The following is a 13799-nucleotide window of genomic DNA, read 5'->3' as shown; positions in this document are numbered from 1 at the left end:
CAGGTTTAGGTACACAAGATAAAGAAATGTTTCTGAGATCATCACTGAACTGCCGATCATCGATACCGATCACATGGATTGGCTGTACATTTTTTTATTTAGTTATGATGAGTGCCACTGGCTAGATGATTTGGAAAAAAAGAATGATAAAACCACCTTAAGTTAGACAAAAGGATGGTTTGACTTTTTCATGAGAAAAAACAAAAACCTGCTCTCAGTAACAATCTTTAACAGACTGAAAACATGAAGGCTCTCTACAGGCTGAATAGTGCAAGAAAAGGCAATCTGTCTCAACACTGCCTAAACCAAACAATGTCAAAGAAAAAACCACTGAATGCTTACCTTTCTTCTACTTTACAAAAGAAATCATCAATCCACTGACTGACTGACTGAGCTCATTGATCAGTGGTGGAACTTAGAGGAGGAGAGACGTTGGATGTGACAGTCCACTGTGGAGCTCTGGCTTCTAACCCTAACCCCCACCAGGTATTTGTTTGTTGCAGGATACAAACTTTACATCACTCTCACAGATTTTAAAGTTCCACACGGCCGACATGATGGTTGTTGTTTGCAGCCACGCGCCTGCACAGCGTGAAGGAAGAGGGCGGGGAGATCGGCTGATAATGATCGGTGGTTGAACAACTGGAGCGCCACTACAGTGAACCACGTCATTTATTTGACAAGGTTTGACCTCGGTAATCTAATGGACTGAATACAAGACGAGAATCAGTTGAAATGAAATCATTATTACTGCATTTCTATGAGGTTGAGAACCTTGTTTGAATGTGTTTTGTGGTTTAGTTTAGTTTGGTAAAGGTCATGTTTTCACCCCCCCCCCCCCCCCCCCCCCCGAGTGAGGAGTGTTAGTCTGGTTGATGTCCTCCTGCCACAGTACTGCTGTCAAAACAATAGCCTGTGGACACGTTTTCCTTTGGCCATTCTTCCAACGCTGCTCACCACAATAGGAACCCAGAGACTGAACCCCTGAGTCGAGCTACCGTTGGCCTGATTCATAGGACATGTGGAAATATTGAGGCTCCATGATTCATGGGAATTTAAGAGTCAACTCTCTGCCTCAAAGAAAATTACTCCTGGCTTTCAAAGATTCACCTTCAAATCTAAAGACTCATATTCCACTCTGATAAGTTATTAGTTACATGTATTTCATGGTTATATTCATTTAGCTTGCAGACACTTCCTCTGGTTCAACAGAAATGATCGGACCTTTAGCAGCAGCTGTCTACGAAGAAATCCTTCATAATGTTGCCACACCATTAGATAAAAGTGGAACAACGTACGTACCATTCAGTCCAGGCACGTCCGATCCAGATGTGTACCGCCACACACATCTGGAATTTAAGACCAGGGCTCCACATTAAGGCCTGCCCGAACATCCGGGGCTAGTAAAGCTTTGCTCAGGCAACTGAATCATCATCCCAACTTGGCCGAACGGGCTCCGGGTTTTTTGGCAATATTTTGACGTTTTTTCAGCAAAAATCACGTTGTATCGCCAACGGATCACGCCACCGCAGGGCGCCGCCATTTCTCCCCCCGAGAGCGCCATCATGTGATTCTCATGAGAACGAGATGATAGCGTGGGGAAACGCTTCCGTCAACATTCAGATCGTCACCGGAACAAATAAAAAAAATCACTCGAATTCAAGACATAAAAACAACTTCATCTAAAATGACATACTTTTGATTATTTTGACTTTCTAATCTAGTTTCATAACTTTTTATGGTTCAGAAAAAGTTGACTGAGCCTCAAATAAACTCTGTGGGAGTAAATTCAACTCTGTAGGAGTAAATTCAACTCTGTGGGAGTAAATTCAACTCTGTGGGAGTAAATTCAACTCTGTAGGAGTAAATTCAACTCTGTGGGATTAAATTCAACTCTGTGGGAGTAAATTCAACTCTGTGGGAGTAAATTCAACTCTGTGGGAGTAAATTCAACACTGTGGGAGGTAATTCAACTCTGTGGGATTAAATTCAACTCTGTGGGAGTAAATTCAACTCTGTGGGAGTAAATTCAACTCTGGGCTTTGTGCTGTGAAGAACAAAGTTAAAATATGTATTATTGTTCCTTCAGATTGAAGAGTATAAAGAGCCTTCCCTGAACGTTTCACAGATATCTTCATTTTGAGATATCTTGATTATTAAAGAAAGTACAAGTTGTGTTGGTGGAATTCATACATTATCCAAGATTATAAATTCCCATAAAATTTTGGGCAAGTCAAAATTTGTCCGGGCAAGTAAAATATTTTTTCTTCTTCCATTTTCCCCTTAACTGAGTACCGAAGCGTGGATTCTGAGTCAAGGTACGTAGCGAACTGTGATTTCTGTGTACTGTTCCATCCCTATAGAACATGTGAACCGCTCTGTGATCTGCTCCAGTGAAGGAATCGTACCACGTCAACTCTGGATACATCGTTCTTTCTTCTTCTATAATGCAGATAATAATGCTATAATAAACAGTCTAATGCCTTGCTTGAATAGATTTACAATGAAAAAAAATCATTTGAAGACATAACCTTTCTCTCTATTGTCTTCTTTATTACTTAACGGGGTGACACAGACCCAGACTATGTGTTTTATTGAATTACAGGCCTAGACATTCAGAGACAACGCATTGTGCGAGTACTATTACTTAAAATAATTAAAGTACATTTAACAGTAAGTACTTAAAGGGACATATCAAAAAATGTGAATATTATAAAAATGTTCAATATTTTTGTCCCTCATTTCAGAAGGTCTAACCCATATACAGTATGATATAGGTTCATGACAGAGGGAAATACTTCAAGCCTTTATTTCTTGAAATGTTGATTGTAGCTTACAGATAGTGAAAACTCAATGTTCAGTGTCTCTGAAAATTTGAACATTACATAAGATCAAGAAAAAAGATATTTTAAACAGAAATGTAAGGCTTCTGAAAAGTCTGTTCATTTCTATGCAGTCACTGGTTCAGCATGACAGAGAGCATGTCAGCAGTGTGGCCTGGAGCCACAACCTGGAGCCCTGCTCTGTGGTGGAGGCCCTCAGCTCGTCTGCATTGTTGCTCTGGTGTCTTTCACTGTCCTCTGGACAAGAGCCCAGACACTTTCTCTGGACAAGAGTCCAGACACTTTCTCTGGACAAGAGTCCAGACACTTTCTCTGGACAAGAGCCCAGACACTTTCTCTGGACTAGAGCTCAGAGAAAGTGTCTGGGCTCTTGTCCAGAGAAAGTCTCTGGACAAGAGTCCAGACACTTTCTCTGGGCTTCAGGTCAGGACAGTCTGCTGGACAATCAACTCAGCTTCTCCATGAAGCTGGTCAGCAGCAGGAAGCAAAACGTCTCTACAGTTTCCTGCTCAATGCTGCTTTGACTGTGGACTTCAGAAGAGCCAGTGGAGCGACGCCAGCAGAGGACATGGTGGCTGGACCAGCAGAGGACATGGTGGCTGGACCAGCAGAGGACATGGTGGCTGGACCAGCAGAGGACATGGTGGCTGGACCAGCAGAGGACATGGTGGCTGGACCCTCATCCTGAGAAACTCCACTCTGGACTTCAAGCTACTACGTCTCCTCTTCCTCAACTCTGGATGCTGAGCCTCTCCTCTTCCTCCACTCTGGATTCTGAGCCTCTCCTCTTCCTCCACTCTGGATTCTGAGCCTCTCCTCTTCCTCCACACTGGATTCTGAGCCTCTCCTCTTCCTCCACTCTGGGTTCTGAGCCTCTCCTCTTCCTCCACTCTGGATTCTGAGCCTCTCCTCTTCCTCCACACTCTAGATTCTGAGCCTCTCCTCTTCCTCCACACTGGATTCTGAGCCTCTCCTCTTCCTCCACACTGTGGATTCTGAGCCTCTCCTCTTCCTCCACACTGGATTCTGAGCCTCTCCTCTTCCTCCACACTGGATTCTGAGCCTCTCCTCTTCCTCCACACTGGATTCTGAGCCTCTCCTCTTCCTCCACACTGGATTCTGAGCCTCTCCTCTTCCTCCACACTGGATTTCGAGCCTCTCCTCTTCCTCCACACTCTGGTGTCTGAGCCTCTCCTCTCTTCTTCCACACTCTGGGAACTTGGTTTCCAAAAGAAATGCAAAATGTACTTTCATGTGAAAGAAGGACTTTGGAGTTCTTTTCCTCCACAGCCCAGGTAAGACTCTTCTGTACTTTCACTGGGCGGGTCATAAGCCAGAAGTGGGTGTGGTTCAAGTGAAACTGGGTGGGGCTTAAATCGGTACATTATATTAAGTCTGAGATTGATATGGATTGATCAGAAGCTGCTTTATGTATTGAATATTTTAAAACTACCGGCTCATCCCTAGTGCGTAGCGGCTCTTGATGCTCTGACTCCAGCCTCCATCCTTGTGAAGCTCCCCCAAATTCTTGACTGTATTTTGCTGAACAATCCTCTGAAAGCTGTGGTGGTCCCTTTTGCTGCTGCACCTTTTCCTACCACACTTGTTCCTTCCACTCAACTTTCTATGAACATGATTGGATCCAACACTGTGAACAAGCAGCTTCTTTAGCAAGGACCTTTTGTAGCTTACCTTCCGTGTGGACGGTGTCAATGACTGTCTTCTGGACTTGTGTCCAGTCAGCAGTCTTCCCCAGGATTGTGTGGCCAACTGACCCAGACTGCAGCCCTGCATGTTCTCCATGTCTCCCTGCTTCCTCACAGCTGATGGCAATGAGCAGCTGGTTCTCTGGCTTTGTGCTGAATGAGGTGATGAAGCATCAGGACATCCAGTGGAGGGAGACGTGGAAAACCTGCAGAGCTTCGGCCCTCCAGGATCTGAGTTTGACACTCCTGATTTAAAGGCTCAAGAATCCTTTGCGGGTGTTTTGACTTCATTAGCTGAATAGGGTGTGACACCGTGACTTTCCAAAACGGAGCTTTTCCACAATATTCACATTTTCTGAGACAGTGAGTTTGGGGTTTTCATGAGCTTTAAGCCATAATCATCAACATTTCAAGAAATAAAGGCTTGAAATATTTCAACCTGTGTGTCATGAGCCTATATCATATATAGGTTTGACTTGCTGTAATGAATGACAATAAATAATGAACATTTTCATGATAAGAATATTTTGACGTGCCTGTATTTACCGCTACTTAAATGAGAACATTTTTGAAAATTCTGATTTTGTTATAAAGTGTCGAGGTTTCAGAGCAAGGAGGCCAAATAGGATATTCTGCATGTATAATTCACCAAAAGTCCTTTTCCCAAAAGCTTTTTAATAACTCGGGTGCAGGCCCAATTTAATTTAAATGGTGTTTGGACAGGGAGGGAGGAGTCAGACACTCACTTCATGTTGATCAGGATGTACAAAAAAAGTGTTTGTATTCACGCATACAGTTTCATACATCTGGAGGTTTTTGTGCGTAGTCTGCACATTTCCAAGGCTCCACATTCAATATCAAGGTTCATCACCAGGACCAGCGTCTCAGACCAGGACCAGCGTCTCTGACCAGCACCAGCGTCTCGGACCAGGACCAGCGTCTCCGACCAGCACCAGCGTCTCCGACCTGGACCAGCGTCTCCGACCAGCACCAGCGTCTCCGACCAGCACCAGCGTCTCCGACCAGGAGCAGCGTCTCCGACCAGGAGCAGCGTCTCCGACCAGGAGCAGCGTCTCTGACCAGCACCAGCGTCTCTGACCAGCACCAGCGTCTCTGACCAGCACCAGCGTCTCAGACCAGCACCAGCGTCTCAGACCAGCACCAGCGTCTCAGACCAGCACCAGCGTCTCAGACCAGCACCAGCGTCTCTGACCAGCGTCTCTGACCAGCACCAGCGTCTCTGACCAGGACCAGCGTCTCTGACCTGGACCAGCGTCTCTGACCAGCACCAGCGTCTCTGACCAGGACCAGCGTCTCTGACCTGGACCAGCGTCTCTGACCAGCACCAGCGTCTCTGACCAGCACCAGCGTCTCTGACCAGCACCAGCGTCTCTGACCTGGACCAGCGTCTCTGACCAGCACCAGCGTCTCGGACCAGCACCAGCGTCTCGGACCAGGACCAGCGTCTCTGACCAGCACCAGCGTCTCTGACCAGCACCAGTGTCTCTGACCAGCACCAGTGTCTCTGACCAGCACCAGCGTCTCTGACCAGCACCAGCGTCTCTGACCAGCACCAGCGTCTCTGACCAGGACCAGTGTCTCTGACCAGCACCAGTGTCTCTGACCAGGACCAGCGTCTCTGACCAGCACCAGTGTCTCTGACCAGGACCAGTGTCTCTGACCAGGACCAGCGTCTCTGACCAGGACCAGTGTCTCTGACCAGCACCAGTGTCTCTGACCAGCACCAGCGTCTCTGACCAGGAGCAGCGTCTCTGACCAGCACCAGTGTCTCTGACCAGCACCAGTGTCTCTGACCAGGACCAGTGTCTCTGACCAGGACCAGTGTCTCTGACCAGGACCAGCGTCTCGGACCAGCAGGCATTGAAGAGAGTGGAGAGGGCCACTGAGAAGATCACGCTGCCACCAATATGGGATTTAGCAGAGAAATGCTGCCTGTCAGGACGATCAAGGATCACCAAGGATCACCAAGGATCATCAAGGAGCCCCCTCACCCTGCCTGCAGACTGTTCTCTCCTCCCTTCAGGCAGGGGAACCACAACCTGAGGTGTAAAACTGTCTGTCTATAAGATGGATGGTGGTGAAACTGTTCCTGAACCTGAGGACTGAAGTATACAGGTACTTCTCAAAAAATGAGCATATTGTGATAAAGTTCATTATTTTCCACAATGTAATGATAAAAATTAGACTTTCATATATTTTAGATTCATTACACACAACTGAAGTAGTTAAAGCCTTTTATTGATTTAATATAGATGATTTTGGCAAAAAAGTAAAGAAAAACCAAAAATCCCCATCTCAAAAAATTTGCATATTTCATCTGACCAATAAAAGAAAAGTGTTTTTAATACAAAAAAAAGTCAACCTCCAAATAATTATGTTCAGTTATGCATTCAATACTTGGTGGGGAATGACTGCTTCACTGCGGCGTGGCATGGAGCCAATCAGCCGGTGGCACTGCTCAGGTGTTCTGGAGCCCCAGGATGCTTTGATAGCGGCCTTAAGCTCCTCCACAGTGTTGGGTCTGGTGTCTCTCAACTTCCTCTTCACAATATCCCACATATTCTCACTGGGGTTCAGGTCAGGAGAGTTGGGGGCCAATCCAGCACAGTAATACCATGGTCAGTAAACCATTGGCCAGTGGTTTTGGCACTGTGAGCAGGGGCCAGGTCATGCTAAATAAGGACATCTTCATCTCCATAAAGCTTTTCAGCAGATGGAAGCATGAAGTGCTCCAGAATCTCCTGATAGCTAGCTGCATTGACCCTGCCCTTGATCAAACCAAGTGGACCAACACCAGCAGCTGACATGGCCCCCCAGACCATCACTGACTGTGGGTACTTGACACTGGACTTCTCCCCAGTCTTCCTCCAGACTCTGGAACCTTTATTTCCCAATGACATGCAAAATTTGCTTTCATCCGAAAAAAGTACTTTGGACCACCGAGCAACAGTCCAGTGCTGCTTCTCTGTAGCCCAGGTCAGGCGCTTCTGCCGCTGTTTCTTGTTCAAAAGTGGCTTGACCTGGGGAATGCGGCACCTGTAGCCCATTTCCTGCACACGCCTGTGCACGGTGGCTCTGGATGTTTCCACTCCAGACTCAGTCCACTGCTTCCGCAGGTCCCCCAAGGTCTGGAATCGGTCCTTCTCCACAATCTTCCTCAGGGTCCGGTCCCCTCTACTGGTTGCAGAGGGGACAGACTTCCCACTGAGGTGCCTTGATACAGCACTCTGGGAACAGCTCAGAAATGTCTTTTTGTGTCTTCCCCTCTTGCTTGAGGGTGTCAATGATGGCCTTCTGGACAGCAGCCAGGTCGGCAGTCTTACCCATGATTGCAGTTTTGAGTAATGAAACAGCTGGGAGGTTTTAAAAGCCTCAGGAATCTTTTGCAGGTGTTTAGAGTTAATTCGTTGATTCCAGGGTGGGGGTGGTGCTCCAGATGATGAGGTTCATATCTCATTTAGAGTACCTTTTCATGATATGCTCATTTTTTGAGATGGGGATTTTTGGTTTTTCTTTACTTTTTTGCCAAAATCATCTATATTAAATCAATAAAAGGCATGAACTACTTCAGTTGTGTGTAATGAATCTAAAATATATGAAAGTCTAATTTTTATCATTACATTATGGAAAATAATGAACTTTATCACAATATGCTAATTTTTTGAGAAGTACCTGTATATGCTGTTGATTGCCTTTCACATGTACCAGTACCATGGGACACGTGCAACAACTCCTTATTTCTTTCTCTATTTTTACTTATTTATTCTGATGCACAGCACTACCGCACCAGTATTCATAACTTTTTAATTTTTTTTATCTCAGCTGATTTTCAAAAGTTGTGTGTATATATTTATATCGCTGATCCTGCATCGCCATTTTGTTTAGCTGTGCATCGCTGATAATTTGCCTGAATAGACCGACTTTCAAAAGTTTCTGTAAGTTAGCATTAACCCCACCAGACTCACCTTCGAATACTTCCGGAGCCATCCAGGCTGCACTTCCTTTGTTGTTGGTCATGTGGGTCTGAATGTCACATGCTGTTCCAAAGTCACAGATCTTCAGGACCGTACCTCCTGCCACCAGGAGCAAGCTGAAACCAAACACATGGAGTGATGTCAGAGCTGGATTTTCAAAAAACAAACATCAGGAGTGCGGCATAACTTCTGTGCCGGTAGGAAGTCAGACAAATCAGATTTAAACAATTCAAACTCATTTGAAATGGAATCTATTGGTTTTAATGTGTATCACAATAAAAATCTAAACTGTATATCATCAAATTGAAAAATTCAGCTGCCTAATTCATTCTCACTTCTCTCCATTCAAGATTCAGTTTTTTAATGAAATATTTTGTGCCACACATATAGGACTTTGAACGCAGATGGAGAAAAGTAAATTTTATGGCAGCTACGCACATTATGTTCTTTACCTGGCATAAACACCTCTGATACAAATAGTTATTGGAAATACAAGGAGCCCAGTAATGAACTGGCCAGACGGCATCACTCCCAGTTGCCACTGGCCGATATCCCATCATTTACTATTAATTCAATGGAAGATCAACAATCAATAATAATTAAAGAAGCTACAATGTTTCTTTTCTCACATATTGCTGTGTATTTACAGTTAGGCCCCAAAATATTTGGACAGTGACACAAGTTGTTATTTTAGTTGTTTACAAGAACATATCTCCCCCTTGAACTGCTACCTTATCGTGGTGGGGGAGTTTGAGCACCCGAATGACCCTGGGAGCTTTATGCCCCCCAGCAGGGTCTCCCAAGGCAAACAGGTCTGAGGTGACGGGTCAGACCAAAGGCAGTTCAAAACACCCCTATGGACAAACACCACAATGGAGAAGTGGCGTCGCCCGGTTTGGCCCAGCCGGGCCCCACCCTGGAGCCAGGCCCCACCCTGGAGCCCCACCCTGGAGCCCCACCCTGGAGCCCCACCCTGGAGCCAGGCCCGGGGTGGAGGCTCGTCTGCGAGCGTCTGGTGGAGGGTTCTTGTCCGTGGGACCCGGCCGGACTCAGCCCGAAGGGACGACGCGGGCCCCTCCTCCTCATCCTCCTGTGGGCCCACCACCCACAGAGACCACTGTAGGGGTCGGGTGCAGTGTGGATTGGGTGGCAGTCGACAGCAGGGGCCTCGACGACCCGATCCCCGGACACAGAACCTGGTGTTCAGGACATGGAATGTGACCTCGCTGGGGGGGAGGAGCCCGAGCTTGTGGGGAGGCTGAGAGATACCGTCTAGATATAGTCGGGCTCACCTCCACTCACAGCTTGGACTCTGGAACCCAGCTCCTCCACAGGGGCTGGATACTCCACTTCTCTGGAGTTGCCCGCGGTGTAAGGCGGCGGGCTGGAGTGGGCTTGCTTATTGCCCCACAGCTCAGCCGCCATGTGTTGGAGTTCACCCCGGTGAACGAGAGAGCACAGGGGTGTCCATAAGTGCACGTGGCACCAGGACACCCTAGGCCGGAGGTCAATGATAGACTTTGTGGTCGTGTCATCTGATCTCCGGTCACGTGTCTTGGACACTCGGGTAAAGAGAGGGGCAGAGCTGTCAACTGATCACCACCTGGTGGTGAGTTGGATGTGCTGGACCAGGAGGAGGCCGGATAGACTCGGCAGGACCAAACGTGTTATGAGGGTCTGCTGGGAACATCTGGCCGAGCCCTCCGTCCATGCAGTCTTCAACTCCCACCTCCGGGAGAGCTTCTCACAGATCCCGAGGGAGGCTGGAGACATTGAGTCCGAGTGGACCATGTTCTCCACTTCCATTGTCAGAGCTGCTGCTTGGAGCTGTGGCCGCAGTGTCTCTGGTACCTGTCGTGGCGGCAATCCCCGAACCCGGTGGTGGAAACCGGAAGTAAGGGATGCCGTCAAGCTGAAGAAGGAGTCCTACCGGGCACTGTTAGCTCATAGGACTCCCGAGGCAATCGACAGGTACCGGCAGGCCAAGCGAGCTGCAGCCCGGGCTGTGGTGGAGGCAAAACCTCGGGTCTGGGAGGAGTTCGGAGAGGCCATGGAGGAGGACCTTCGGTCATGGGAGTTCGCCCAACCAGTCCACATGTGTTTTGTGGATCTGGAGAAGGCGTTCGACCGCGTCCCTCGAGACGTCCTGTGGGGGGTGCTCCGGGAGTATGGAGTCCGGGGCCCTTTGTTATGCAGACGTTCGTCGGTCCGTCGTGGTGAAGAAGGAGCTGAGCCAAAAAGCGAAGCTCTCGATTTACCGGTCGATCTTCGATGGTCATGAACTATGGGTCATGACCGAAAGAACGAGATCCCGGATACAAGCAACTGAAATGAGCTTCCTCCGTAGGGTGGCTGGGCGTCACCCTTAGAGATAGGGTGAGGAGCTCAGTCACCCTGAGAGATAGGGTGAGGAGCTCAGTCACCCTGAGAGATAGGGTGAGGAGCTCAGTCACCCTGAGAGATAGGGTGAGGAGCTCCGTCACCAGGAGGAGCTCGGATCCTGGAAGCTGCTTTCAGAATCTGCTGTGTGTGTGTGAGCTGGACTGGCTCCGCCCACACAGGCCCATCTTGGGAAGAGGAGGAAGTCCTTCCTGTCATGGTGCCGTATCGAGCTGACTAATTATGGGAGGGTCAAAGGGAAGGCTTCCCTTGATTGGGATTGGCAAATATAGAGTTTGATTTCTGATTGGCTGGTTGGAGCAACACACTTTTTAAAAAGTAATAAAAGCCACAGAGAGAGACAGAAGACACTTTCTTCACTTCTCAGGCATCATTCCAGATATGGGGACAATTAGTACTGCCAGACGATGAAACCCATTAGAATGAATTTGGCATAATATGACCTCTTTAAAGAGCTGACATTCACTTCAAACTGGACCAACATGTATCCCATACAAGAGCTCCTGATGTAGATCCAATTGTCTTCCTCATGATAATAAAAGATCAGATTCTGGATGCATCTCAGTTTTAAAGAGAAGGACTCTTCCGAGTCTCATAGAGGAGCTGAAACTGAACACAGCGACTTCACAACAGGTTTGAAGAAAAGAACCTGAAGGTGGAAACCATCAGCTGGTTCAACCATACTGTTAGACGATTTTATATCAGGTACATCCAGAAACAAACACACAAATGTGTCAGGAGACCAAGGAGTGTGTGAGGTGGAGAGGAGTGTGTGAGGTGGAGAGAGAGAGTGTGTGAGGTGGAGAGAGAGAGTGTGTGAGGTGGAAAGGAGAGGTGGAGAGAGAGAGGTGGAGAGGAGTGTGTGAGGTGGAGAGGAGTGTGTGAGGTGGAGAGGAGGTGGAGAGGAGTGTGAGGTGGAGAGGAGAGGTGGAGAGGAGTGTGTGAGGTGGAGAGGAGGTGGAGAGAGAGTGTGAGGTGGAGAGGAGAGGTGGAGAGGAGTGTGTGAGGTGGAGAGGAGGTGGAGAGAGAGTGTGTGAGGTGGAGAGAGAGTGTGAGGTGGAGAGGAGGTGGAGAGAGACTGTGAGGTGGAGAGGAGAGGTGGAGAGGAGTGTGTGAGGTGGAGAGGAGGTGGAGAGAGAGTGTGTGAGGTGGAGAGGAGGTGGAGAGAGAGTGTGTGAGGTGGAGAGGAGAGGTGGAGAGGAGTGTGTGAGGTGGAGAGGAGTGTGTGAGGTGGATACGAGTGTGTGAGGTGGATACGAGTGTGTGAGGTGGAGAGGAGTGTGTGAGGTGGAGAGGAGAGGTGGAGAGGAGTGTGTGAGGTGGAGAGGAGGTGGAGAGAGAGTGTGAGGTGGAGAGGAGGTGGAGAGAGAGTGTGAGGTGGAGAGGAGAGGTGAAGAGGAGTGTGTGAGGTGGAGAGGAGGTGGAGAGAGAGTGTGAGGTGGAGAGGAGGTGGAGAGAGAGTGTGAGGTGGAGAGGAGGTGGAGAGAGAGTGTGAGGTGGAGAGGAGTGTGTGAGGTGGAGAGGAGGTGGAGAGAGAGTGTGTGAGGTGGAGAGGAGGTGGAGAGAGAGTGTGTGAGGTGGAGAGGAGGTGGAGAGAGAGTGTGAGGTGGAGATGAGGTGGAGAGAGAGTGTGAGGTGGAGAGGAGAGGTGGAGAGGAGTGTGTGAGGTGGAGAGGAGGTGGAGAGAGAGTGTGAGGTGGAGAGGAGGTGGAGAGAGAGTGTGAGGTGGAGAGGAGGTGGAGAGAGAGTGTGAGGTGGAGAGGAGTGTGTGAGGTGGAGAGGAGGTGGAGAGAGAGTGTGTGAGGTGGAGAGGAGGTGGAGAGAGAGTGTGAGGTGGAGAGGAGGTGGAGAGAGAGTGTGAGGTGGAGAGGAGTGTGTGAGGTGGAGAGGAGGTGGAGAGAGAGTGTGAGGTGGAGAGGAGGTGGAGAGAGAGTGTGAGGTGGAGAGGAGAGGTGGAGAGGAGTGTGTGAGGTGGAGAGAGAGTGTGTGAGGTGGAGAGGAGAGGTGGAGAGGAGAGGTGGAGAGAGAGTGTGTGAGGTGGAGATGAGGTGGAGAGAGAGTGTGAGGTGGAGAGGAGAGGTGGAGAGGAGTGTGTGAGGTGGAGAGGAGGTGGAGAGAGAGTGTGAGGTGGAGAGGAGGTGGAGAGAGAGTGTGAGGTGGAGAGGAGAGGTGGAGAGGAGTGTGTGAGGTGGAGAGGAGATGTGAGGTGGAGAGGAGATGTGAGGTGGAGAGGAGATGTGAGGTGGAGAGGAGTGTGTGAGGTGGAGAGAGAGTGTGTGAGGTGGAGAGGAGATGTGTGAGGTGGAGAGGAGGTGGAGAGAGAGTGTGAGGTGGAGAGGAGAGGTGGAGAGGAGTGTGTGAGGTGGAGAGGAGGTGTGAGGTGGAGAGGAGTGTGTGAGGTGGAGAGAGAGTGTGTGAGGTGGAGAGGAGTGTGTGAGGTGGAGAGGAGATGTGAGGTGGAGAGGAGTGTGTGAGGTGGAGAGAGAGTGTGTGAGGTGGAGAGGAGTGTGTGAGGTGGAGAGGAGAGGTGGAGAGGAGTGTGTGAGGTGGAGAGAGAGTGTGTGAGGTGGAGAGAGAGTGTGTGAGGTGGAGAGGAGATGTGAGGTGGAGAGGAGATGTGAGGTGGAGAGGAGATGTGAGGTGGAGAGGAGTGTTGGGATCTGCAGGACCACAGAAAGTTGGTTCATTTTTTGGTTAGAGACAATATTCATTTGTCATGAGACATGTCATGACATGAATTCTGACCCAGGAATGTGATGGCCTTTCACACCTAGAGTGGGGAAGGGGGGGGCATTCTCCAGGACCTTCTCCCCCCCCCTCTTTCTGCTCAAGACTCTCCCCCATGCATATAGCCA

At 48.9% G+C, this 13799-nt stretch overlaps 1 protein-coding gene across 2 annotated transcripts in view; it reads right to left on the bottom strand.

Moving 5' to 3' along the window:
* map3k7 (mitogen-activated protein kinase kinase kinase 7) overlaps positions 1 to 13799 on the bottom strand; it is a 54686-nt gene that overhangs the window by 20319 nt on the left and 20568 nt on the right. For both annotated transcript variants that reach the window (XM_080514426.1, XM_080514427.1), the window contains exon 7: positions 8536 to 8660. In XM_080514426.1, coding sequence (XP_080370552.1) covers positions 8536 to 8660 — 125 coding nt within the window. The remainder of the gene's footprint in view (positions 1 to 8535; positions 8661 to 13799) is intronic.

This window comes from Blennius ocellaris (genome assembly GCF_963422515.1).
Source record: "Blennius ocellaris genome assembly, chromosome: 18".
Classification (NCBI taxonomy): Eukaryota; Metazoa; Chordata; class Actinopteri; order Blenniiformes; family Blenniidae; genus Blennius; species Blennius ocellaris.
The sequence above is the reverse complement of the archived record's forward strand: the minus strand, read 5'-3'. Positions and strand labels throughout refer to the sequence as shown.